At 46.2% G+C, this 25,716-nt stretch overlaps 1 protein-coding gene across 1 annotated transcript in view; it reads left to right on the top strand.

The window, feature by feature from the left end:
• Window positions 1-25,716, top strand: part of MERTK (MER proto-oncogene, tyrosine kinase) — a 106,323-nt gene that overhangs the window by 18,701 nt on the left and 61,906 nt on the right. Inside the window, exons 2-4 of the mRNA XM_014791617.2 lie at window positions 7,057-7,477; window positions 17,992-18,092; window positions 20,068-20,241. Coding sequence (XP_014647103.1) covers window positions 7,057-7,477; window positions 17,992-18,092; window positions 20,068-20,241 — 696 coding nt within the window. The remainder of the gene's footprint in view (window positions 1-7,056; window positions 7,478-17,991; window positions 18,093-20,067; window positions 20,242-25,716) is intronic.

Here is a 25,716-nt window from a genome sequence, read left to right as displayed (position 1 = left end):
ACCCTGCTCTCTGCCCCAGGAGGCCGGCCTCTGGGGAGGGCAGCAGTGAACTCCCCGGTGCTCTGGCTCCAGCTGGTTTGAGCTAAATGGTACTAAGTTATATTTATTTGACTAAGTATATCCAGCATATTTGTTGTTTATCTGAAATTCAAGTGTAACTGGGGTATCCTGTTTTTTATCTGGCCGCCCTATGCCCGCCGTGGAAAATCTGACCCGCCAGCACTATCTGCCAACTGTGCAGGCGTCTCACTGGGTTTTCACTGGCACCCCCGCTTTTCTGCTGTCACATTGCAGCTGTGACCCCTCCAGGCACAAGACGTCAGGCTGTTGACTCCCCTTCCTTTCCAGTAAAGCCCCTGCCCAGCCGGTTCTCTCGGGGTCAGCTCGCCCGTTTCCCCTTGCAGGGCTTCGCTACACTTGGTGCGGATGGGACGGCCCTCCAATCACTTTCATCCCATGAATGGCCTTTTTTGCTATTTAACTTTCTCCAAGGGGTGGAGTGCATTCACTCCAGCGAAGTAAATGTTTACTCTTTACAGTTTGAGAGCCATCAGGTCAAGTGATTTCAGGTTGAAGGTGTTAAAAATTTTCTCTCTTTCTTATTGGGGCTACTCGTTATCAATCAGGAATCCTTTGAGTTTGCTTCAAGTGAAACAGTGATACGTAGAATGTTTGTTGTGGGTTTGGCCTCAGCTGGCAGCAGGAGTTGGGGGAGGAGTCCTTAACCTAGGTGACAGGGAAGCTGCCCAGGGACGTGATTCAAATATTGGCTGGAATTGGGGGACACTGATTCAAATATTGTCCAGAATTGGGGGACACCGGTCCAGGTACAGCCCTTTCTCCTGGGGGGGCACATGGAGCACAGCAGCGGTGGGGGACAGCGGCGTGGGCACAAAGAGGAGTCCGGATGCCAAAAGCCCTTCTGTAAACCGCAAACCCACCCCAGAAGGGGGCCTTTCTCCTCCCACCGCGGGGGGCTGCTTGATAGCAAAGCCGCAGAGACAGAGAGGAAGCCTTAGCGCCTAGGCAAAAGGCATCCTCCTGGCCGCGCGCAGCTCCCCTGCCCTGCGTATGCTCCGCGGGTGGGAAGCTAAGAACCCCTAGGAGTTCAAGGATAAATCTTCACTCTTGTAGCCTCCTCTGGGCCTCCTGGTTTTGAGGTTGGACTTCAGAGAACCCGGGTGATGCCTCTGTCCATTTTGTTGCTTGAGAAAGAGTGGAAAGAGCAGAGGCAGTGGGTCCCAGTGGCTGGCAACTCAGTCCTGCGTTTATTCGACCACTGTGGCCAAGGCACTTCTCCTCTCCCTTCCTCGATACCCGGGATTGTAAAACAGGCTGAGGGCACTAACACCCAAGGGCAGGGTTGAATTAAACAGGGCTCGCCAGCCTGCACGGTGACTGCCCTGCCCAGCCCTCTTCCCACAGCCTGGGGGAACTCCAGGCCAGGGAGGCTGCTTGGTGCTGCCACTTCAACTCCTGTCCTGGGACCTGAAGTTTCTGCAACTGCAGCTTCCTTTATCACCTTGGGCTGTGATCCTGAGGCTTCAGGGACATCTAAAGGAGCTCATGTTGGGACAGGATTGTAGAGGCCAGCCCTAGAGAGGGTCCGCAGAGCCCAGAGCCCTTTGACCATCACAGCCAGCAGTATGTTTTTTCTCTCATTCGTGGCTGGCAGTTATGTTGCTCCAGTGTTGCTGTGCATTGTCTAAGACGGACCTCCTGATTGGTTCTGGCGCTCATTCCCACAAGGCCCAGAAATTCCTCCTTCAGGTGGCCAACAGGCCCAGGTTCACATGCAAGTCAATAACATCATCAACCAATATCAGTGGAGTGCGCTGGCAGACCAGTACATCTAGTCATCTCCTACCGCCGAGGTACTCTTTCCTTACAGGGGAGCGGAGAGCTTTCCTGAGGTCATGTCTCTGGCAGCGAGGGACCGGGTGGGCCTCAGCTTTCTAACTGCAGAGCTGCTGGCCAATCACCGAGCAGCACTGCCCACCCACCCACCTGTCATCAGGCACGCTCAGCAAGCACTCAGCAATATTCACGGATTAAGGGTAAGAGGCACTAGTTGATCACACAGAAAAAGCCTCTATAGTAGCAACCCCCAGTTGACCAATTTTGAGTCTAAAAGACTAAGGTCCCTAAAGATCCGACCCCCTGTGCTGTGTGTGGTCGGTGGAAGTGGTACTGCTTCAGAGGCGTGCCACCAGTCCCACCTCAGTCCCACTCTCAGTCACGGCAGTGTCCCTGCCTGGACCACCTCTCTTCCCTGCTCACTCTGCCCGCATCACACCCATCTATTCCATAGATGTTCACTGCATATCGGCTCCATGCCATGCATCGTGCTGGGTTCAGGGGATGCCATCTCCAGCCTTCCAGGAAGCCAGGGAGACAAATTTGTTCAGAAAAACAAGGTAAACCCACGTGGAACAATGGACACCCATTTATTTGTTGGGTGAATAAACATTTGCTACTCATGTCCCAGGGGCCTGTCCCTGTGCCGGGCACTGGAGGTAGATGATGGAGACCTAATCCCTGTCTTTAAGAAGCTGACATTGGAATTTGGTCGAGGGCTGAGTGGTGATTGGGAACACATGGCCCGTGGCAGGGTGGCTCCATCAGCAGCTCCAGGACTGGATGGGTGTGGCTCCCTGGAGTTGGCAGATGCAGCTGCTGGAACATCTGGACAGTTACTCTTGGACCTGAGTGGGAGGCCATTTGTCCAAGGTGGCTTAGCAGCATTTGCTTGTAAGGTTAAATTCCCACCGTAGCTGCTGTCCGGTCCACGCCAAGAAACGACCTTGAAAGAAGGTGGGAGGGGGAAGGGGAAGGTGAAAATTTCTTGTGAATTCCACCCAAGTTATAGCCAGAGTCTGTCTGCTTTTCCATGTGTAATGTGTAGAAAAGACCACGTTCTCGTTAAGTCTCTGATTTGGGGTTTTTAATACATCTCGCACACTGACTAAACATTGTCTCTAAAATGGTGATCATCAAACAGGCCCACCACATTCGCTTTTGTCATCCTGAAGATGAGTTAACAGGAACATGTTAACGAAATTTAAAAGTTTTAAAATTTTTGTTCTGATCTCATCCTCCTACCACTACTCCCCCCAAAATAATTTTGAAGTGTTCCACTTCTGTGAAGAAAAACAGGGAGAGGGGCATTTTACAATTGCAGAAGTCGAAATAGTACAAAATTAGCAGCTTAAATTATAATATCTAATTCATCATTGTCCTGACCCAAGTCCAAAACCTTGGAATGGTTTTCATTTTGCCTTTTTCACATTATCCATAATCATTCAGGGCCCCCACATATGGCTGGTGAGGTTATGCATGGGACAGCTCTAGAGTACCATTTACACAGACAGCTATGTGAATGGCCACACCCCCTCCCCAAAAGCTGTGCAGTGTGAACCTCACCAACTTCACCAAGCATGTGTGGTTGGTCAGCCCTCAGTACCAACCCTGTAAATCAACAGTTCTCAAGTGTGCGACCATGGCAGGTTTTTACTGATTCACAATAAAAAGAGAAAATAATCAAACTAATAATAGCTAACATTTATTGAGTGCTATGAGCCAGACATAGTAATGACTCTTTTATTCCTAATGGCAACCCTACAGGCACCATTATGACCGTCCCCATTTTCCTTGTGTGGGAAGTAAATCTGAAGTAGCCTCAGAGGCTGTATTCTTCGAGCAACAGCCAGTATAAAGCTGCCAAATGACCACTCCTGAGAACTATCCTGCATTCTGAGATTACGTCCTTCCTAGACATTTGGTGTCAGGCTGACCTTTCTTTTGTGAAATGATGGCGATACTGAGAATGCTGTTGTGGTCCAACCCTCTTCTGTCTCCGGCATCCTTCCTACTTCCTGGGCACTCCCATAGTTAGGTCTTCAATTTCTTCCTGGCAGGTTTCCCACTTCCTGGCTTCCTCCTTCCTGCTCCTCTTCCTCCCACTCAGCCAGCTGTCAGTGCCCTGGTCAAGCTCGGCTCTGATCTTCTCCCTCCCCTGCTCAGAAACCTTCCAGGAATCTCTGCCGCCTCAGCCAGATTCAGGGCTCTCCCGCTCAGCCTAACTCCAGTTTTTCTCCTCTTTTTGGCCTAGCACAGGAGGGCCACCCTACAGCTAAATTGATGTTCCCAAACTGTTAGGGCCTCTTCTTTCTCTCCAGTTTCCCACCACCCCTGCCCCTTGAAACCTCGTCCATCCTCCCCATTCCTCCTCCAGTTCATGCCTTTATTCATTCATTCAACAAACCTATTTTGAGCACCTCCTATGAAGTAGCTATTGTATGGGTGCGAGGCCTCATGGGGCTTCCAGTCAGTCCAGCAGGAGAGAAAGAACCGAATGAGTAATCACAGGAGCTGTTACAAAAGGGGAGCGCCCCAGCGCCTAATCTGAGAGGGCTAATAGTCTAGGGGGGCGGGGATGGGGGGAATCAATGAAGGCCTCCCTGACACTATTGGGACAGCCTCCCCCCACCCCCCGTTAGCTGTGTCCCGTCTCCCCTTGAGCTCCTGGGACCCTCTGCTGCTCTTCTGGGGCAGGTGCCTTTCTTTATCCCATTAGACGGTCACAGCAAATCTTAGACCCAGGAGGTGCTATATAAATATCTGTTGGCATTTAAATCATTCTACCAACTTCTGGCAAATCAAATTGTGGGGATTAGCTATCTTTTAAACCATCCATAGTGATTACGGGGTGGGTTTGCCTGCTCCCCGACGTCTGTGATATCATCTGAGCGGGTGGCCTTGCCATTAGTTTGTTCACTTAGCACCTTGACTCATAGAAAACTGAAGGTTATCTCTCAAACTGTAATCAGAGGTTAGCCTGCAGGGTTGGGATTCCAAAACAGGTTTCCATTTTATACTTTCTATGCTTCTATAAATATTTGAATTTTTCACAACAGACATACTCTTATAATTAGAAATGTTAAATGTTTTTAAGTAAATTAAACAAACCAAAGAAAGTATTATTTGCTTTTCTCACTCCGCTTTTTGCCTTCTATGAAAGGGATGAATATTTAAAGGAAAAAAATAGTCATTTGGACAAAACCCCTGACTCCCCAGTTCCATGGAACTCAATGAATAGGAAGGACCACAGATAAGTTTGCCGATCTGAGACAAAGGTGAAGTGTAAGTGCTTCGAAGCCTATAGAAAAAGAATCTTTTTGAGGAGAGTCTGCAGGGATAAGAGAAACAGTCAGAGCATTCATAAGTGAAGAAAGTGTCCCCAAATCAGAGGAAGAGGGGAGCTGGATGGGACCCAGGTACTGAGTTTCGCCTCCCGCTACTAAGAACACAGGCCCACACTTGTGCACAAGGTTTGCCTGGCGTGGGGGCCACAGGAGAGGAGGGGGCTCCTCTCTGTAGAGTCACCCTGACCTCTTGTCCCTGGAATAGATGAACGCTCCCATCGCAGCACACATCTGGATGACTGGACTCAAGACCAGCCCATGGCTGACCCACAAAGCCCTTCCCCAAAGCATGCAGATGGCCCCTGTACTCACGCCCACTGAGACCTCAGGCTAAAGACAAGCAGTGAGCCTCCCCTGGTTTCTTAAAGTGAAATCTCTTGTCCTCCAACCTGGCAGCAGCCATGAGAGTCGCCCTGGCATGGGAGAGACAGTTGTATGGAGAGGAGTCCCTGACAGGAGCCGTGACCTTCAATTGAGGGAGATGTGCAGTCCAGAGTGACTTGGCAGGGAGGGAGCCAGAGGAATAAATTCCCAGGTCCTCCCTTCTACCCCCACGTCTCTTGCTTGTACCTCCATTAGCCAAATAAGTACTTAGCTGGATACTTATACTAAAAATGGCTTATTGTTTATCTGAAATTCAGGTTTAACTGGGTATCCTGCGTTCTTATTTGCTAAATCTGGCACAGTCCTAAGTAGAGACTACCCTACTCCCTACACACACACACTCAGGAGCCCAGGAGGGTGTGACATTGTGAGCGTGGCAGGAGGCACAGTCCTCGAGCAGGGATGGGGCACCTCTGTGTACCCCTAGTCACTAAGCCACAAAGTACCAGGCCTGTGTTCTTCCCACCTGCCTGTCTCACCCACTTGCAGTCAATGTGTTTGAATAGATAACAACCAGTATAGAATGTATGCTCCCAAAATGCCATTAAAAAAACTGAAAGTGCAACTATTGTGAGCCTATATTTTTAGAAATTCTGGTGAGCCAGATGAAATCAAAACATTTTCAGGTCCATTCCAGCAGGCAAGAATTTTCCTGGAAGTCCCAAGTCATTCTATAGCTGGTGACATAAGCGTATGATGACTTTTTCCCCCCATTTCTAGGGATAGGTCATGTTGAGGCACAAGAACTGTAAACTTGTGTCTTTGTGATGAGTAGCAGCCTTTGCAAGACTGTTGGCCAAATTTTTGGCATAGTCTGTGACTAAGCAGACGGTGAGAAAAGTGATCTCAGCTGCCATCACCTTCCCGCCATGCTGTTGAGTTGGGTTTGAAGGACTTGGAATGAATCAAAATTTTTAAAAAAGGATGAAGGTCGTCAAAAGGTACAAACTTCCAGTTATAAAAAAAATAAGTCCTGGGAATGTGATGTATAGCATAGTGACTATAGTTAATAATACTGTATTATATATTTGAAAGTTCCTAAGAGAGTAGATGTTAAAAGTTCTTGTCATAAGAAAAAAAATTTGTAACTATGCATGGTGATGGATGTTAACTAGACTTATTGTGGTGATCATTTCACAATATATACAAATATCGAATCATTATGTTGCACACCTGAGATTAATGTGTTATATGTCAACTATATCTCAATTAAAAAAAAGGAAAAATATTTTTTGATGAGGGGGAATTATATTTCTTAAGCATTCTTTAGAAGGAGGTAAATGAACAAATGAACAGACTTGTGAATGAGAAGATACATCCAGACGTGTGTATTAAATAAATTCTGCTTGTGTTTTCTGAGGACACTGAGGATGCCCCATTTCTCTCTCTTTGTGGCCTAATAAGTTGGGTACCTACTGGGAAGACTCCATTATTTAAAAGACTAAAAGTCAGACGTTCTGTCTTGCAGCTATCGCTGAGGTGAGGGAGGAAACCAAGCCCAACCTGCCATTCCCAGGACCTTTCCCAGGAAGCCTGCAAGCTGACCACACGCCGTCCTCCTTTCCTCACGCCACTGGGTACCAGCCTGCCTTGATGTTTTCACCAACCCAGCCTGGAAGACCGCATACAGGAAATGCAGCCCTTCCCAGGGTGACCTCTGCCAGGTCAAGGCTCCTACCACCTCCTGCATTTAATCACACAGTTGGCCACATAATCCTTTCTGAACATAAAGATGTCAAGTTTAATTGCTCAATCAGTATACCTAATGTGTACCAGTACACCGAAGTTATTTCTTGGTGGAAAGATGGGAAGGAATTGGTTGGGGCACATCATGCAATTACTCAGTTTTATGCAGATGAGGAAGTGACAACAATAATCGCTTCCTTCAGGTACGTGTTCTTTCTTCCTTTCCTTTTTAATGTTGTTATGCTATTGGTCAAAAGTAAAGACCTTGATTCAAAAGTAAAGACCTTCTAAATAAAAGACATCCTTTGAGCCATCCCCGTGGCTTAGTGGTGAAGTGTGCGCGCTCCGCTGCTGGCGGCCGGGGTTCGGATCCCGGGCGCGCACTGACGCACCGCTTCTCCGGCCATGCTGGGGCCACGTCCCACATGCAGCAACTAGAAGGATGTGCAACTATGACAGACAACCATCTACTGGGGCTTTGGGGGGAAAAAGTAAATAAATAAAAATTTAAAAATAATTAAAAAAAAAACATCCTTTGGTTTTCTCTGTTAGCAACTCCACTGGTCCATTTAGAGTGTAGATTAATAGCTGACAGTGTGTATTGTTGACCTCTTTTAAATTGATCTTGGCCCCACGGAAACTGTTGGTTATCAGATGCTCCGGGTTCTGGGGGACCGCTTCCCACCTGACCTACAAGTCATGTCAAGTCCTGCTTGACTCCAGAGCTTTCCCAGTGAGTGGGATCAGTGTTTCTCACCAGGTATGAGGAGACATCGAAATCACCTGGTGGGCATGGAGCTTTTAAAACAGTGCAGCCCTCCCATCTCTCTCACGTGCCCTGCCCGCCTCCTTTCCACCTCTCCCCAACACTCCCCAGATCATGGCGCTGATGTGGCCCTCATGTATACTGGGGTAGGAAAATAGTAGAGAGTCTAAAGTTTGGGGAAACTAGACAAACCTTAGCCACGTGGGTCAGTATTGCACTTTGTTTTGGCGGGGACATGCCGAATGAGTTAGGGGAGTGACAGGGATAAGCCATGCCAGGACATATGTCTAGAATAATTCATTGTCCCTAGGACTGAGTCATCATACCTCAGAATACTGGAGACAGTGAGACTGTTGCTTCTCTTCTCACCACCCCTTTGTTGTTCTCTACTCTTTCCTCTCAGCCAGGAAAGTTTGTGTGTTTTTTGTTTATTTTATCGTCAGGACCTCCTTGCATGTACAGTTTCAGAGTTAGGTGGACCTGTGGTTGTTAAAAGCTCAAAATGAGGTCAGAGTTGAGGCGAGAGCCTTTTCTCTGGGATGCCCCCACTCCGCTGTGGAGCCCTCTTTGATCTGGTGTGTTTTCACTTTCTCTGACCTGATCCATGGGGCAGTCCCAGACAGTGTCATGTCTTTTGGTGAATCATTTTATGTTTCCTTTCCAGAAAACCACCTCGGAGTTACCACAGGCCAAATGAATCCAGTTACAGTTTAGTGTGTCAACACTTCCATAAGATGCCCCCTTTTTTTGCATTTTTTTCTGAGTTATAGGCTTGGTCAGAGAGTGAAGGCAAAGAACACCCCTTCCATGTTTTCCATTGATTGATTAAACTCTGGCTGGGTCTCCCGGGCTGCCTTTCTAGTGGCTGAGACCACTCAGGAGATTTGACTCTATTTTTTTCTGAATCAACTACAAAATGCAGAAGTTTTACCATTTATAGACACAACTTCTGATGGGAGAAGCAAAATCACCATTTAATAATGAATAAGGAGCAGTTTAAAGGCTTAAAGAAACAGAAAGCTAGTCCATTGGTCTCATCAGGTGTCATTTAGAAGGGGAGCACAGGTCCACTGGCTCTCTGGGCTAGCAGTCCTGAGTGGGGTCCTGCCACTGGCTAGCAGGGAGACCATGGGTGAGCTGCTGCATCTTCCCTGGCCGCTTTGCCAAAGAGATGAGTTTGGACCACATGACTACTCCAGGTGTGCTCTAAGGGTCCCTCAGATGTTCACAGGACTTAAATTGGAGAGTTTTTAAACTTACAGTAGACAGTGTCTTATTTCGGACTTATGTCTTTAGAGTTCAGAAGATGACCTGGATGGTATTTTGAGAACTTTAGAAAAAAATTTAGACTTTTGCATGCATTCAGCTTATTATACATAAACTCATTCTGAAGGAGAAGAGTCTTATTTGACCTTCAAACTAAGCCTTAAAGCAAATTTAGTGATCAGAATTCTTACAAATAACGGACGCTCAGCTGAATTGGGTGACCTTTGGGGCAATACCAAGGACATTGTTATAATGTTCTTCAACTTAATAAAGTCACGTTCAGGTGGTGCAGTAGCTGTAAAGTGATTCCATGAAGTAAATTATAGTCACTTAATCAAGATTATAAATATTTGTGTTATTTATTGGCAAGAGAGAAGGTTGTTGGAGATCCAAAACTTGGTATCTTTTAGATGAGGACCCTGAGGTCCCTATGAGTAGGGTGACTTGCCCAGGGTCACTAGATTTGAGCTAGTCATCCTTAAACAGGGAACCTGACCTGCATACCTGTCGTGTCCTGTCTTCTCACATCTCCTGGGCCTCAAGGAAATCCACTCTAGTTCCCAGGAATAGTAAAGGGTTAAAAACTGGTTCTAGCCATTCAATGTATGCAATTTTATCAAGAATTTGTTAGCCTGCAACTTTGCTGGAGCTGCCATTAACAACAATACATGTACAGACCACGTTTATTCAAGAGAATTTGCTAATAAAATCACATGAAGGGAAGACAACACAAAATATAGCTATCTGTATATTGGCAGGGGTTAGAGGAACTATAGAAAGAAACACATGGTATTTTGAGTTAGGTCATGGGACCATTTTTCTATAAGATGTTATTATAACATCTTATAGAAATTCTCACATGAATTTTGAAAATGGTGAGGTCTCCAGATTGAGGACTCCACAGTTTGTACCTGCACTCATCCCTTAAATACGCAGCAACTGTGAGTTGCTGGAGACTGCGGGATTATGGAAGCTATATTTAACTTTCTTAGCCTGACGTTGGTTGCACATTTTCTCTTCCATATCGCACAAACTTGCTTCCTGCCCACCCTACACTTAAACTCCCCAACTCCTCATTCTGAAAACAAGGGTGGGTGAGGCATCTGCTCTTTGATCCTAAAACAGGACTTGTCCTGGTTGAAGGTCTAGTTAGGAGGCGTGCATATTTAATACACCAGAGCTTTCTTCTCTGTCATTCCTCCCGCTGCTTCTGACCTCCTCTTTCGCACAGTGGCGTCATGCTGTCGTATTGCTCTCTCCCCTCCCTCCCGAAGGAAGAGAGGAATGTGATAAAGTAATTCACACCAAGGCAAGCTTCCGCATTCACTGGTGACAACATTTTAGACACAAGGAGTAGAGATTTTTTCCAAATTGCAACTTAGGCACCTGCCCCCCAGTTGCAAAAACAGCCAGGCTTGCTTGTGAAAGTGTTTGCAGGCCATTCGTTATTTGTTGGATGAACAACTAACTGAATGAACCACTGGACATTGGGACAAGGAGGGCGGACCTGGTCCCTCCCTGTCCTGCTTGTACTTGTGAGCAGAATGGAGGGGAAGGGGGAATCAAATGTCAGGTGCACAATGGCGAAGGTAGTGCTAACGTGGTAAGGAGTGTTTCCTTCAGATTTTAAGTTTGGCCTTGAAGTATCGATTTAGGGGAGAGGATCCAGCATCAGGACCGAGGGAAGGACACTCCTGCCGCTCAGGAGCAAACCATGTCTTGCCGTCAAACTCCAGTTTATTGAAACTGGGGGGGGGGATGGGGGTGGGAATGATGGGAGGAACTCACAGGCATTGAAGTATGAATGCCACATACTCTGGAAGAGTGACAAGAGATTTGGCATCATGCGTGCGTGTGTCCCTGACAGAGTTTTTTTTTTTTTTTTAAATGGTGGGGCATTTCTTTTATTTATTTATTTGTTTGTTTGTTTATTTATTTATTTTTGTGTGTGAGGAAGATCAGCCCTGAGCTAACATCCGTGCTAATCCTCCTCCTTTTGCTGAGGAAGACCGGCTCTCAGCTAACATGTATTGCCAATCCTCCTCCTTTTTTTCCCCCAAAGCCCCAGTAGATAGTTGTATGTCATAGCTGCACATCCTTCTAGTTGCTGTATGTGGGACGTGGCCTCAGCATGGCCGGAGAAGCGGTGCGTCAGTGCGCGCCCGGGGTCCGAACCCGGGCCACCAGCAGTGGAGCGCGCACACTTAACTGCTAAGCCATGGGGCCGGCCCGCTGACAGAGTTTTGAAACTACTTGGTCTTAGCTCCTGTGTGTGTGTGTTTTAAAATTATTTTAATAGTAATATATGTATTTTGTTGAATATTCGGAAAATACCAAGCAAGTACAAAGAAGGAAAGTATGGCCCATAATCTCATAACCCCAAGAAAACTTTTCCAAGGATACATAAATTTAATAGTCTTGAAATAAATTACTACTTTATTACATAGATAAATATATGTCTTGCTTCATTCACTTAACCTGTATTATGAATATTTCCCTATATTATTAAAAGTCTTCAAAATATTTTAATGGTTGCTATATGCCACTATAATCTGCTATTGTAAAACAGAAGCAAATGCAGAAGAATGCAAATGAAATTATAATGGGAAACATTAAAAATTATTTTCAAAATGCCAATGTTGGGGGCATTTACGAGGGAAAAAATAACTGATATGACACTTCAAGTCCAGATGCCTTCTTGAGCTGGGACTCTTCTATGCTAATATTTCACATTTTTTTCCTACTTCCCTTGGGTCTCTGTTATTGTTGATAGAGCCAAGAGTCATCTTTCATTAATAGGTATAGAAAACACTCAATGTCTGCTAGCAGGTTGGGGTATTCCTAACTGATGGCTTGGTGATTAATAGTGAAAATCCGTACCACCCCCCCTCTTGCCCTGCCCACCCCCTCCTGGCCTGGTCCTGGATGCTGTGGGACTCAGGCTGCGTCACTTGAGAACATTTACTGGGCCTCCTTTGTGAGACTTAAGTCACCAGGCTGGACTTCCCCCTTGGCACTCCAACCAGCATCCCACCTCATCTGCGTCTGATATCAGCTTGAAACTGTAGCGCGCGTCCATTTGTCCTGGCCCCGGGGCACTGCTTGGCCAAGACCTTTCCCTGGAGTCTCTAAAAGAGGGAGTAATTTGTGGGACATAATTGGCTCTAAAGTCTGGGATAGGGTGTAAAGAGCTTTCTAGCTTAGGTAGAAACGCTCCCTCATCAGGGAGAGTATGCCAGGAAGACACTAGTCATCAAACCAGAAGATTAAGGAGACCAACTCTCAAGCGAAAACAAAAGCTGGTGCTCCTGTAGGCTGGCAGGCCCTGCAGATTTAGTTATTAGGGGATTTGTGGCAAAGGGAACGTATTTGATGTTTATTTTCTGTGTAGTCTAGGGTTTTCCAGTGCTCTTTAAAATCTGGCATAGTTCCCAGTAGCTAAAGCTACAAGGATTTTACTTTTGGAGTAGATTTTCTTTGTAAAGATGTTAAGTGGATAGTTTGGGTTCCCTACAACCCTGTACCCTTTGCAGCACCCCCTGCCCCATCCGGGTGAGATGCCTGTGTTAGCGGGGCCCCTGTGGGCGCTGTGTGCTGAGCCCCTCGCCCACAGCCTGCCGTGTGTGGGTCTGCCGGATGCTTCTTGCCGGCTGTTATTTATCCTGCTGCTTTTGGTGACCCCAAAAGTGGAATTATGTATGAAAATCAGCAAAACATCTAGAAGATAAGAACATAATTTCTTAAGCCAAACCGTCAGCTGGAAAAATTTTTAGCTGCAGATCCCTGACACCCTGACTTGCTTCCTATTCAGAAGGCTTCCTTTCAGCTCAGAGTTGATACAAGGTCCCTGCACTCGGGTTACCCGTGGATCCTGTCAGCACCATTTGAACTATGGCAGGGAAAACAGGATGCTTATCAGTGGGCCTTAGTATTTCTTTTTAACATTTTTTTCATTTTTAGTTTTTGTTATTGTGGTAAAATATACATAACATAAAATTTCCCCTTTTAACTCTTTTTGAGTGTACAATTCAGTGACATTCAATACGTTCACACTGTTGTGCAACCATTGCCACCATCCATCCCCCGAATTTTTTCATCTTCCCAAACTAAAACTCTGTCCCCATTAAACACTAACTCCCCATTCCTCCTTCCCCCAGCCCCGGGCAACCTCTCTTCTACTTTGTTTCTCTCTGAATTTGACTACTCTAGGTACCTCACATAAGTGGAATCATCCAATATTGATCTTTCTTTGTATTTCTTTTAAGAAGACCCTAGAGCTTCGCTGCTACTTATGAGCCGTTTCTGAGCAGCCCAGTCTAGCTGTGACAGGTCTGAGGGTCGGGAGATGCTGTGTGTCCTTGCAGGAGGTCCTGGGGCTGACCCAGCCGAGGCTGCCCCGGGGTGACGGGCTTTTGCAGCTGCGGGCCTGCGGCTCTGTCCAGGTGGTTCCTGTCTAGACACCATGGCTGAGTCTGTATGGTTTCTTTGGTCCTCCCTGGTTCAGATGTCTGTATTTGACCAAAATCTGATAGGATTTTTATACCTTTTTTAAACAGCAGCACGTACACGTAAAATTCTCTCTCTGACTTCAGCCCCCAGCTCTTTCCCAGTGGGGAGCTGAGGTTACCCATTTTTTGGGTATCTTTCCAGAGATGGTATTCAATCCATATGAGTCGTGTGTGTGTGTGTGTGTGTGTGTGTGTGTAGTCCCCAGTATGGTGTGTTATTACTCACAGCTATGGTTAAATCTATACCCAGGGTTCACATTTTTTGTGGCTATGTAAATGCTGTTTTCAGCTAAATCATGTAGTAGACTGTAATTACATTTTACTTCTTCATAACTTTTTTATTTTCCTGAATTTAATAGTTTTCTTGCTTGTTAGTTTGCTTAATTTTCTAAGGATCAATCACTCGTTCTTCCCTAAACTCTATAGGAAAATATGCCTCTGCTCTCCAAATGACAAAATCCTCAGGACAGACGTTTCTCCTTGGAGACACCTGTCTTGGAGCACTTCTCCTGCTGCAGTCTGGGCAGGTTGCCCTCCAGGTCTGGGGTCCAGCTGAGTCATCTTTGCCCTCGTTCTGGGCACCCTCACTCCTCCTGATTTCTAGCTCATGTTTCCTGGAGCCCAGGCCCCTGTCTTCTTGGCTTTTACCCCCTCACTTGGGCATAGAATCTATCGTCCACTGGCTTCCTGAAGCTTGCATGTCTGAAAATGCCATTTTTTTCCTACCGTCACCTTGAGGTAGTTTGGCCGGATACAGAAATGAAAAGGAAAATAATTTCTGTCATCATTTTGAAGTCATGAATGTATTTCCTTTTCACTTCCGGATTTGTTCTTGAGAAGTGTGGTGCTGTTCTGAGTCACTCGTGAACCACCTGCATTTCTTCTATCTGGAAGCTTTTGAGATCTTCACTTGATCTTGGAGTTGTGACTTTTCCCGGAGAAGCCCTGTGGTGGGACTTTTCTCTCCCACTGTGCTAGGAACATGGGTAGGAAAGACTCACATCTCCAGTTTTGGGGCATTTTCTTGAATTGTGCCCTCCACTCCCCTCTCTGTGTTCTTTCTGGAACTTGTCTGACTCAGTTGTTGGAAGGCCTAGATTGCTGTTCTGAGCTCAGAGCCTTTCCTGCTGGGCCTCCACGGCAGGATGAGGGACAACCACTCCTCTGTCTCCAGCCCCGCCCCACCCCCACCCTGCCTTCACATGGGAGCCTTTTCTTGGATGTCTAGAGAGCAACAAGTAGAATTATTTGTAAAAAACCTTTCCTGTGCTCTAGGTAAGATGGATCTAGACTTGCTCATTAATGCAGGCACATGGTCCTTCTCACCAGACGATTGCTAAACTCTTCCTGACGTGAATGATTCAAGATTAAGTTTTGATCATTTTCCTTTTGTGTTCTCCTTTCCTACTCCTGGCCGGAAATGGTTGGCCTAAGGTACCCCTGGACTTATTGTGTAGTCTGATTTCTGCAGCCCAAGGTGTGCTGCTAAACTGTCATTTGTGCCTGATGGTGTTTCAGGTTCCCTGGGGCCTCTCTGCACAGGCGTGCTTTGCATCCTGGGCTGGGTGCAGCCCCCCCTGGGGCTCCCTTTCTGGGGCTGTGCCCTGCATCCCTCTCTGGCCTTCACTTTCTCTCTGGTCGCTGTCTCCCTAACTCATGCGACAAGTCTGCCCCAACTCCGGGGTCCCAGGCCCTGAGCCAGAGCCAGGGCTTCAAAGGCACGGGTGTCCTCAGCCTGTCAGATCTCATCATCCACTCTGTCGAGCCCCTGGGCCGTGCCTCAAGAAAATGATGCCTCTTCTATAGTGAACTTGTGAAATATGTGGAAAGGACCCCCTCTTCAGCAGCCAGCACCTTGATTTTCCTTAGCACTGCGAAGAAGACTAGACTGGTCAGCTGTGCAGAATATTCGAGAGCTGCTGAAAGCCAGGGTTCACCATTCAGCCACTAGTTATTACCCATGATGGTCAGGGCACCAGTCTAGACACATGCTTCTCCCCCTCTCTTTTGCCCCTTCCTGTCACCCTAACATTCAGGGATATTATTGGGGGAAGGTCAGCTAGCCCCTTATTTGGAGATATCTGTCCCGTGAGGTCTCTTTCTGTCTTCTCCTAGTGACCTGTAGGTATTGTAACATTCAGCTCCTGCCCTAAAGCGTGGAGAGATCTGGCCTTTCCTTGACCCCGGGGTCGTCCTCAAGTCCAACATTCATTCCTCGGGTGCATTCCAGAATTATATTGCTCTTACACAGGAATGAGGGGAAAGGGGAAGAAAGTATTCCAAGTCAGTGGGACACTGCTCAGATGGGCACATCAGGAAACACAGGTGACAGGCGACAGTCACGCTGCTGAGTCCTGAGAACAATAGGAGATGATATTAACCCAAGCAGCTCTGGTCCTCCTAGTTCTGATTGACACCATTCTTGGCATGTATTTTAGTTACTCTGTGCATCATGGGCTAACAGGGATCTGCAAAATGGTATTGTTGGGGAGAAGTTGTATTTAAAATGTTCAGTGTTTGTTCTGAAAATTTGTGTGTTCAACCTAAGGGAACTGTGGCTCCTCACGGCCTGGGGGTCCTCACTGCCGCGTGCTGGCTCTAGAGGCCAACTGCACTGTGCTAACGGCTGGCAGCTGCGCGTGGGCCAGGATGGGGCCCCCTCTGACCTTGCTAGCTTCCTGGTCTCTTTTAAACCTTAAGTCTCAGACCTTTACAGGTTGAGGGATAGGTTTTATTTTGCTTTGGGATAAATAAGTTGTATCAGGGGAGCAAGCTGCTAGGAAGGAAGGGGTACCCCTCCATGTTTTTCCTCTTCTTTTTCCTCTAGTCGTGGTCTTCTTTGCTGTGTCTGATGAGCAAAGAAGAAATCAGTGCCTTTGGGCCAAAAAGGCATTCTTTGTTGGAGAGCATCTGAGAGCATTTCAAAGTGTTCTTCATTCCTTCACCCTGTCCCACCCTCGCCTAAGTGCAGGTTTCACATTTCTTGTGTAACTTTCCATTTGTGAACGTGTTGGAAAGGTGGAAAGCAAGATTCTCAACCTCTTAGAGCCAAGGCTGCCTATTTATGTCAGATATTTTATAACATGTAGTGTTTAAACTGTAATATAAGAAAAACAGAAGAAAGGTGATTTATAATGAAATAATCTGAATGTGCACTTGTAAATGCTGGGCATGACCATACCAGGAGAGATGATAAAGTACACAGGGGACCCTGGCACACCCCGTGCATATGGCAGCTGCAAATGGAGCGGTGCTGTCAGCGATCCATTTTCCAAATGATGACTGAGTCACTGCAAAGTTCCAAACATGACAAAGGGATCATCGTGGCCCTCCATTTTCACGGTCCTGGGACATTAGGTGGATATTAAAACCAGGCGAAATGCTTTGTATGTATGTAAAATAGAATTGAGTTCAAGTCTCAGAAGGTCGCTTGGGATATGAAACAGTTGCCCCTGGCCTCTAAAAGCCATGGTGCCCCCTAGTTATTGTGACCACCAAAACAACCCTACAAATTTGCAAAATGCCTTGAGGGGGCGGCACCCCCATACTGAGAACCCTGGTATAGAATCTACCGTACAAGTCAGGACAAGTGACAGCATATGCATTAGTCAGGGTTCTTCAGAGAAACAGAACCAATAGGATGTATGTGTGTGTGTGTGTGTGTGTGTGTGTGTGTGTGTGTGTGTGTGTGTGTGTGTGTATGTATATAAAGAGAGAGTGAAAGAAATTTATTTTGAGGAATTGGCTAATGTGATTGTGGGTGCTGGCAAGTCTGAAATCTGCAGGGTGTCAGCTGGAGACCCAGGGAAGAGTTCATATTGCAGTCTTGGGTCCCAAAGCAGTTTGGAGGCAGAATTCCCTCTTCTTTGGAGGACCTCAGTCTTTGCCCATAAGACCATCAAATGACTGCATGAGGCCCACCCATGTGATGGAGGGTAATCTGCTTTACTCAGAGTCTACTGAATTAAATCTTAATCATGTCGGAAAAATACCTTCACAGAAACATCTAGAGTAATGTTTGACCAAATAAATATCCGGGTACCATGACCCAGCCCCATGTTGACACATAAGATTAACCATCACAGCATATGACAAAGAAGTTGAAAAACGTTCTGTTCCTATAGTAGAAACTTGAAGGGTAGTCACTGTAAATATCTTTATGTGTCTTTCTCTGAAGCATAACCAGTGTGCAGCGTTCAGACAATGGGTCGTATATCTGTAAGATGAAAATAAACAATGAAGAGATCGTGTCTGACCCCATCTACGTCGAGGTGCAAGGTAAGTCCAGAGGCCACAGTGTCCCCTTGCCCCAGGGCTGTTTGTTTTAGAGCCTGTATTAATTGCTTTGTGCATAATACTCTAGAGTTTGGCATGCCCATTTATAACTCTGTATGCAAACCTTGCTTATCCATAAACACTGAAATTTTACAAGGTGATCTTTTTAAACTTTAGGTAATAATGAATTGAATTCGGTTCTTAAAGTTTGAGCTCTATCCTAGGCACTAGGGCTGAGATAAAGGATTATGGACTTCCTTCTCCTCAGGTTATTTACAATAAAAAAGCTGACGTCTTTTTATTTTAGGAAGCAAAATGCATTCTATTATCTAGGTTTCAGTGCTGGCACCAGATACCACTCACCTGGTCAAGTGGCTATTTGCTGATTACTCAGTGTGTTTTCCTGTCTTGCCTATGTGGACAGTGAAACCGGGGAGGGTGAGCGGTTTTCCTGACTGAATCAGCGGCTCGGGCTGGGACTCCTTTCTGGGCCCTAGGATTTGGCAGGCCCGTGGTTCAGTGCCGTTCCATGACATGACGTGAAATGGGCTTGGTGGGGGTGAGAAGTGGGACATCAGGCAAGGAGAAGGCAGTCTCTGCCCTTCAGGAATTTGAACTCTAGTGGGGAACGTGAGCTGATGCACAGGTGAGCCAGGCCAGGAGAGGCCAGGCCCTGGGTCTCAGGGTTTGCATGCGCGGCTCTGCAGTGGCAGGGTCTGTCAAGAAAGGCTTCAAGGAGGAAGCACCTTTATTACCACCCCGAGTAGTTGCTCCCCACCAGTCAGGGGGCTGCCCTCCATGGCCCCTGCATTTCTCTCTCTAAGGTGCCTCTGTCAGCAGAGCCATCAGAACAACTACTTTTCTGCTTTCCCCTGACCCTCCTCATCAGTCTTTAGAGCAGGTGATTAGCTTTTCAGGGAAGTTCAACTAGAAGCATCTCCCACTAAAAGGCTCCTCTGCGACCCATTCTTTTGCAAACCTGAACCTGATCCCCCCCTAATGCTGCAGGAGGCCTGAGAGAGGGAGGGCCCTCGGAGGAGTCTCTTTCAGAACTTTGTTCTAGGCCCATCCCAGGCTGGACAGCTAGTGCCTCAGGGTTCTGTCAGCATCAGCCAGAGGGGCTTCCCACATTTGCTGCTAATCTGAGGAAAATATTTAGAGGACATTTTACTTGTCAGAATCCCAGAAAAATGTCCAGAGCAGGAACACGTTAGGGCCAAATGGAGTTTTGCAAAACTTTGAAACAAGAAAAAAGAATCCTATTTTAGCTCTCCCACATCATTCCTGCTGGGACCAGATCTGCGAGTTCCTAATCCCAAAAGAACAGTTTAAAAGCCTGAGGACAGTTAGCCTGATCTGTTAAATTTTTGGTACATGCCCCAAATAACTACTACCTGGCTTTCTCTGAGGTACTCCTCAAGTCCCCTTCCTCATGACCCTGATTCTGGAATTACAGTAGGAGATCTTAGGATTGTGGCTGTGTCTACATTGTTTTCATGAGCATGTGCTGTGAAAAGTGTTCAGCCCTGTGCAGGTGTACAGATTTTAAAACTTATGATCATGCATCTGAAAGTCTCACACACAATAGATTGTCCTCAAAAACGGGCAGGCCTATTACATAGCTTTGTTCTTACGCCGTGTTTATTTGGGTAAGGAATACTGAAAACCTGCCAGCCTGCCCCAGGAGTGTGAGCAACCCCTGATTTCAGAACTGCCAGGCCTCCCGTCTGGTAAAACCAGTTCTGAATCAGTTTTCGTTACAACCCCTTTGGGAAAGTGTCCTGGAAAGCCAGCTGGCGCTAGACTGGTAGGAGTGAGCCTCTGTTAGGTCTTACCCAACTTTCAGGAGGTAAAGACAGACCGTTGCAGACCTGAGGTGGTAGGTAAAGAAATCTCCTATGTCCAGTTCCACTGCACTTGGGGCTCTGCCTTTGCTTATGGATCTGAAACGTTCTTTCCCTTAACTCTTTCTTTGCAGGACTTCCTCACTTTACCAGGCAGCCTGAGAGCATGAATGTCACCAGAAACACAGCCTTCAACCTCACCTGTCAGGCCGTGGGCCCGCCTGAGCCCGTCATCATATTCTGGGTTCAAAACAGCAGCCGCGTTAATGAACAGCCTGAAAAATCCCCCTCCGTTCTAACTGTTCCCGGTAAGTCCGAGCTGTGTGATTTATTTACCATTCTCTCTCTAAGAGGGGAAGGGATCAAAAGTTTGGTGACTGCTGCTGTGCGCCAGCAATGGGCAGTGGAGGAGGATGAAAATGCAGGCGTGGCAGCTGGGGTTAGGGGCCAGGTAGATGGGAAGGCAGGTAGGAATCTCAGGTGTGAGGGCCCACGGGCCGGGGCTGGGAAGTGGGTGAGTGCCCTGAAGGGGGTCTGTGGTGAAGTTGGTGAAGTGGCCAGAATCCCCGAGCCCAGGCAGTGGGAGCCCCGCTCACATCTCCCATTGCAGCTGTGGCCTTGCTGGCCTGGCAGGTCCTGCACTTCAGGAACCAGTGATAGGAAGACCTCAGTGAGGTTTGACAGCAAGGCAAATGCATGGGTCACGGGGGCTGTTGTGGGAAGATTGCGTCATTGTGGGATTGTGGCCGCGTTGACAGTCAGTGGTCATCTTGATTTCCATCTGAACGGGAGTGCCCAGCTTCATTCCCGTCACTCCGCTGTGTGCTCTTAGAGTCAGCACCATTGATGTTGCCCGTGCTGCTAGTGCCAGTGGGCTCCTTTTTGGCTCCACTCTTTGCGTCTTTCAGCAATCTCTGGCAAAGTTACCGCTCCCTAATCCTTCCTTTCTTCATGCATTCAGCAAATGTTCTGTGAGGGACGGCTCTATGCCAGAGGCTGTTCTAGGCCCTGAGAACACAGTGGTGAACTTCTAGAAACACTGCCTTCATGGCTTTCTTCCCACCTCACTGCTCCCCCTCTGCCTTTGCAGGAGTTCAGAATTTGGTGGTGTCCCAGAGCTCAGTCCTGGACCCACTTCTGTTCACTCTGAGACACTGCCTCCTGGGAGAGTTCCTCTGGGCCCTCGGCTTCCATGCCACCTGTGTGATAATGACCTCGAACCTTGTATCTCCAGCCAGACCTCTCTCCTGAGCTTCAGGCCCCTGTATCCAGCTGCCTTCTTGGCATTTCCACTTGCTGACTGTGTAGGCGTCTTAAAATGAAACTCTTAATTTTCCCCCAGACTTGTTCTGCCCCAGAATTCCCCGTCTTGGTAAATCACATCGCCGTCTCCCCATCCTTCCTTTTTCACGTTGAGTGTATCAGCAGTTCTGTCAGTTCTGCTTCTCCAGTATATCTGGAATCTGTCTTTTCTCCATCTCTGCTGCATTTGCCCTGGTTCATGTCACTGCAAGCTCTTGCCAGCACTGCTGCACTAGCTTCCTAATTGATCTCTTTGCTTCCAGCCTTGTCCCCACTCTAATCCATCCTCTTCAGTGGCAGATCACACGTCATCCGCCTGCTGGAAACCTTGCAGTGACTTCCCATTATCTTAGACTGTCATTCAGAGTCCTTCCTGCCCCTGCCCATAGGCCCTGCCTGCTCTGGTCCCTGCCCAGCTCTCTCACTGAACCCCATGCCACTCTTTCCTGCCTGCTTATTAAGCACCAGTCACACTGATTATCTTTCATTTTCTCAGACACATCACCATCCTTCCTGCCTCAGGACCTTTGTACTCTCTCTTCTGTCTGCCTACAATGTTCTTCCGACTGCCCTTCGTCCTGTGACACAACCCAAATATCACTTTTTCAAAGAGACTTTCCCTGGTCACTCTTAACTATTTCAGTTAAGATACCCCAATACTGACTCCCCTTTATTGACTTCCGCTCATGTATTCTTGTGGACTTCTTCAGTACATGCGTCATAGTCTGTGAGTACCCTGTTTATTTGTCTAGTCTCCTTGTCTGTCTTCCTAGAGAATATCTGCTCAGTAAGGACAAGGACTTTGTCTCTCCCAAGGCAGTGCCTGCCTCAGTAGTACTCACTGAGCATTTATGGCAAGAATGGATCAGCAAGTGAATGCCAGCTCCTAGCTATGGTCGCTGAATCACTTTTCTAACTCCTGACTCCACGAGGAATATTATGGTTTCCTCTGCCTCTGTCTGAGTTTTCTTTGGGTTTCTCCAAGGAGTTGATAATCAAGTGACTTCTTTGCTCAAAATCAATTTAAAAAATACACTTCACCCTTTCTAGGATGGTTACTGTGAAGTGCCATAAAGAAAGATTTGTTTCATCGAGGTAAAATTGACATACAATTAAATGCATAGAACTTAAGCTCAGTGAGTTTTGGTGGACACCCACATAACCACGACTTCAGTCAAGATACGGAACACTGCTCCCACCTCAGAAAGTTCCCTCCTGGTCAGTGCCCACCTCCCCCAGGCAACACTGTTCTGACGTCTATCGTCATAGATTAGTTTTGCCAGTTCTTGAAGTTTAAATAAATGGAACCCTAAAGTATATATTCTTTTGTGTCAAGCTTCCTTCACTCAAAGTGACGTTTTGGGAGATTCACCCACGATGTTGTAGCCGTAGTGTAGTTTTTACTGCTGATAGTGCTCTGGTGTATGAACGTGCTGTATTTTGTTTCTCTGTTTGTTTGGTGAACATTTGGGGTGTTGATGGCTGTTGGCTCTTAGAAATAAAGTAGCTCTGAGTATTTGTGTGTAAGTCTTCCGGGGGACTTAACGTTTTTATTTTGTCTTGAATAAGTAGCTGGGAGGGGAACGGGTGGGTCACGTGAAGGATATATGTTGAACTTCTCAAGAAACCACCAAACTGTTTTCCAAAGTGGTTGCATCGAGTACCATTCCTAGTGGCAGTGGATGAGAGTTGCAGTTGTTCCGTCCACACCCTTGCCAACATTTGATGTGGTTAATCATTTTTAAAACTTCAGGCATTCTAGTGGATGTGAAATGGTAAATTATTGTGGTTTTGATTTGCACTTCGTTTCTCTGTGTAATTTTAGATTAGATTTAGAAAAGATTTTAGCATCTCTTCTTGTGCTTATTTCCCAGTCATATATTCTTTTGGGTGAAGTGTCACTTTAGGTCTTTTGCCTATTTCCGTATAAATCTTAGAATCAGCTTGACAGTTTTTATGAAAAAGCCTGCTGTGATTTCGTTTGCAGTTGTATTGAATTCACAGATCGATTTAGGGGGAGATGACATCTTAATAATATTGAGACTTCTAATCCGTGAACACACTCTCTTTGTTTATTTAGGTATTCTTTAATTTCCCTCAGCGATTTTTTGTAGTTTTTGATGTAGAGGTCTTCCCTGTCATTTGTTAAATTTATTGTTAAATATTTTATGTTTCCGATGCTGGTAAGAAGCATATTTGATTTCATTTTCTAATTGTTTACTATTGGTTTATAGAAAATAAATGGATTTTTGTGTGTTGATGTAATATCCTACAACCTTGCTAAATTCACTTATTAGTTCTAAGAGGTTTTTTGTTTTTTTTTAATTTTTTAAAAAATTTTATTTATTTATGTATTTCCCCCCAAAGCCCCAGTAGATAGCTGTATGTCATAGCTGCACATCCTTCTAGTTGCTGTATGTGGGACACGGCCTCAGCATGGCCGGAGAAACGGTGGGTCGGTGCGCGCCCGGGATCCGAACCCGGGCCGCCAGCAGCAGAGCGCGCGCGCTTTAACCGCTAAGCCACGGGGCCGGCCCCTAAGATGTTTTTTTTATTGTAGATTCACTGTATTTTCTATGTAGACAATGATGTCACCTGCAAATAGAGACAGTTTTACTTCTGCGTCTCCAATCCTTGTCTTTTTATCTCTGTTCCTTTCCTCATTTCGCTGGCCAGGGCCTCCAGCACAATGCTGAATAAAAGCGGGGAGAGGATGTCTGTTCTGGATCACCAAGTGTGATGTTAACTGTGGGTTTTTTGTAGGTGCCCTTCATTAGGTGGAAGAAGTTTTCTCTTATTCTTAGTTCGCTGAAAATTTTATTTTTTGTTATTATGGGTGTCAAATTTTGTCAAATTCGCTTTCTCCATCTACTGAAATGATCATATGGCTTTTCTCCATTATTCTCTTAATATGTTAAATTACATTGATTTGATTTTCAAATGTTAAACCAATGTTGCATTCCTGGGGTAAACTCTGCTTGGTCATGATGTAGTGTGTGGTGGATTCACTTTGCTAATATTTAAAGATTTTTGCAAACTAGGGTAACACCAACTGCATGTACTGCAATTCAGTTCTGATACTCCCAGGAGTTAGTGCAGAGCCCATAGGTTAAGGACAAAGTCCACCACAAGACTGCCCTCACTTCAGATGCCAGCCACAAGTCTTGGGGGCTCCCCAGGCCACCTGCACTTCTTACTGACTGGCTGTGAATTTGGAGGTTCCCATGACCCCCTCCAGTTTGATAATTTGCTAAAACAACTCGCAAAACTCAGGAAAGTGCTATACTTATGATTACAATTTTATATCAAAGGATACACATAGGGTGAGGTGTGGGAGGGTCCCAAATACAGAGTTTCCCTGGCCTTTCCGAGTGGAATTAGAGTGTGTTACCCTCCTGGTACATCAGAGTGTTCACTGAACAGGAAACTCTGCTGAGCTTTGGGGTCCCAAGTTTTTATTGGAGTTTCGTTACATAGACACAACTGATTAAATCATTGGCCATGTGATTGAACATGATCTCCAGACCTCCCTCCCCTCCCTAGAGATTGGGAAGATGGGCTAATATCACGTGACTCAAACCCTCTCATCACGTGGTTGGTCGTTCTGGTGACCAGTCCCCATCCTGAAGTTATCTCGGGCCCCCCACCCCCCATGAGTCACCTCGTCAGCATAACAAAGCCACTGCTATCGCTCAGGAAATTGCAAGGGACAAAAGCCAGTCAAATTCTTTATTATACAGCGGTGTTCATAAGGGAAATTGGTTTATAATTTTGTTTTTGTAATGTTAGTTTTTGGTATCAAGGCATTGTTGACCTCATAAGTGTTCCCACCTCCTCTGTGTTCTGAAAGAGTTTAGTAACATTGGTGTTATTTTGGAAAGATGCATCAAGTTCAGTGGAGGCTGTAACCGCTTGTGTTTTGGATGCTGTATTTCTGCTCATGCACTTTGCATTACCTTTTTGATGAAGGTTAATGTATTGGTTAATGTTGAGTTTGAGGTTAACTGAAATCCTCAGGTCTTTTTTCTCATTAATTGCTGCAAAGTCAAAGCTCTCCTGTGTCTTGTATATTGAATTATTTTTAAATTTAGCCTAACATTTGTCATTTATCCTTAACAAAATTTTGTCCATTGTCTCATCCTACCAAGGCCATTTTGAAGCTTGATTCTCTCATTGGATTAGCAAATCATTTCCCTGCTTTGTGCCAGCTGTTTTTTGGTCCCTTCCAAGTCATTGATGGAAATCTGGATTTTAATCTAACCCAGGGCAGAGCCCAATGGCCTGTTAATAAAGGCAACCTCTGAGTTGACGTCAGTTCTTTAAGTCAACTCTCTTGGCTACTGTTCAACCAGTAGTAAATCTGCTTAATTTTATTTTTTCCACCGTTTATTTCTCCATCTTGTCTTCCGAGGTATTCCTTGATACATTGGGCTAGTAACTGTCACAGAAAGACAGGAAATCAGTTTGGAATTCGTTTTGAA

The sequence above is a fragment of the Ceratotherium simum genome, chromosome 40 (genome assembly GCF_057802395.1).
Source record: "Ceratotherium simum simum isolate JZ-2026a chromosome 40, ASM5780239v1, whole genome shotgun sequence".
Lineage (NCBI taxonomy): Eukaryota > Metazoa > Chordata > Mammalia > Perissodactyla > Rhinocerotidae > Ceratotherium > Ceratotherium simum.
This window is presented reverse-complemented; position numbering and strand designations above follow the sequence as displayed.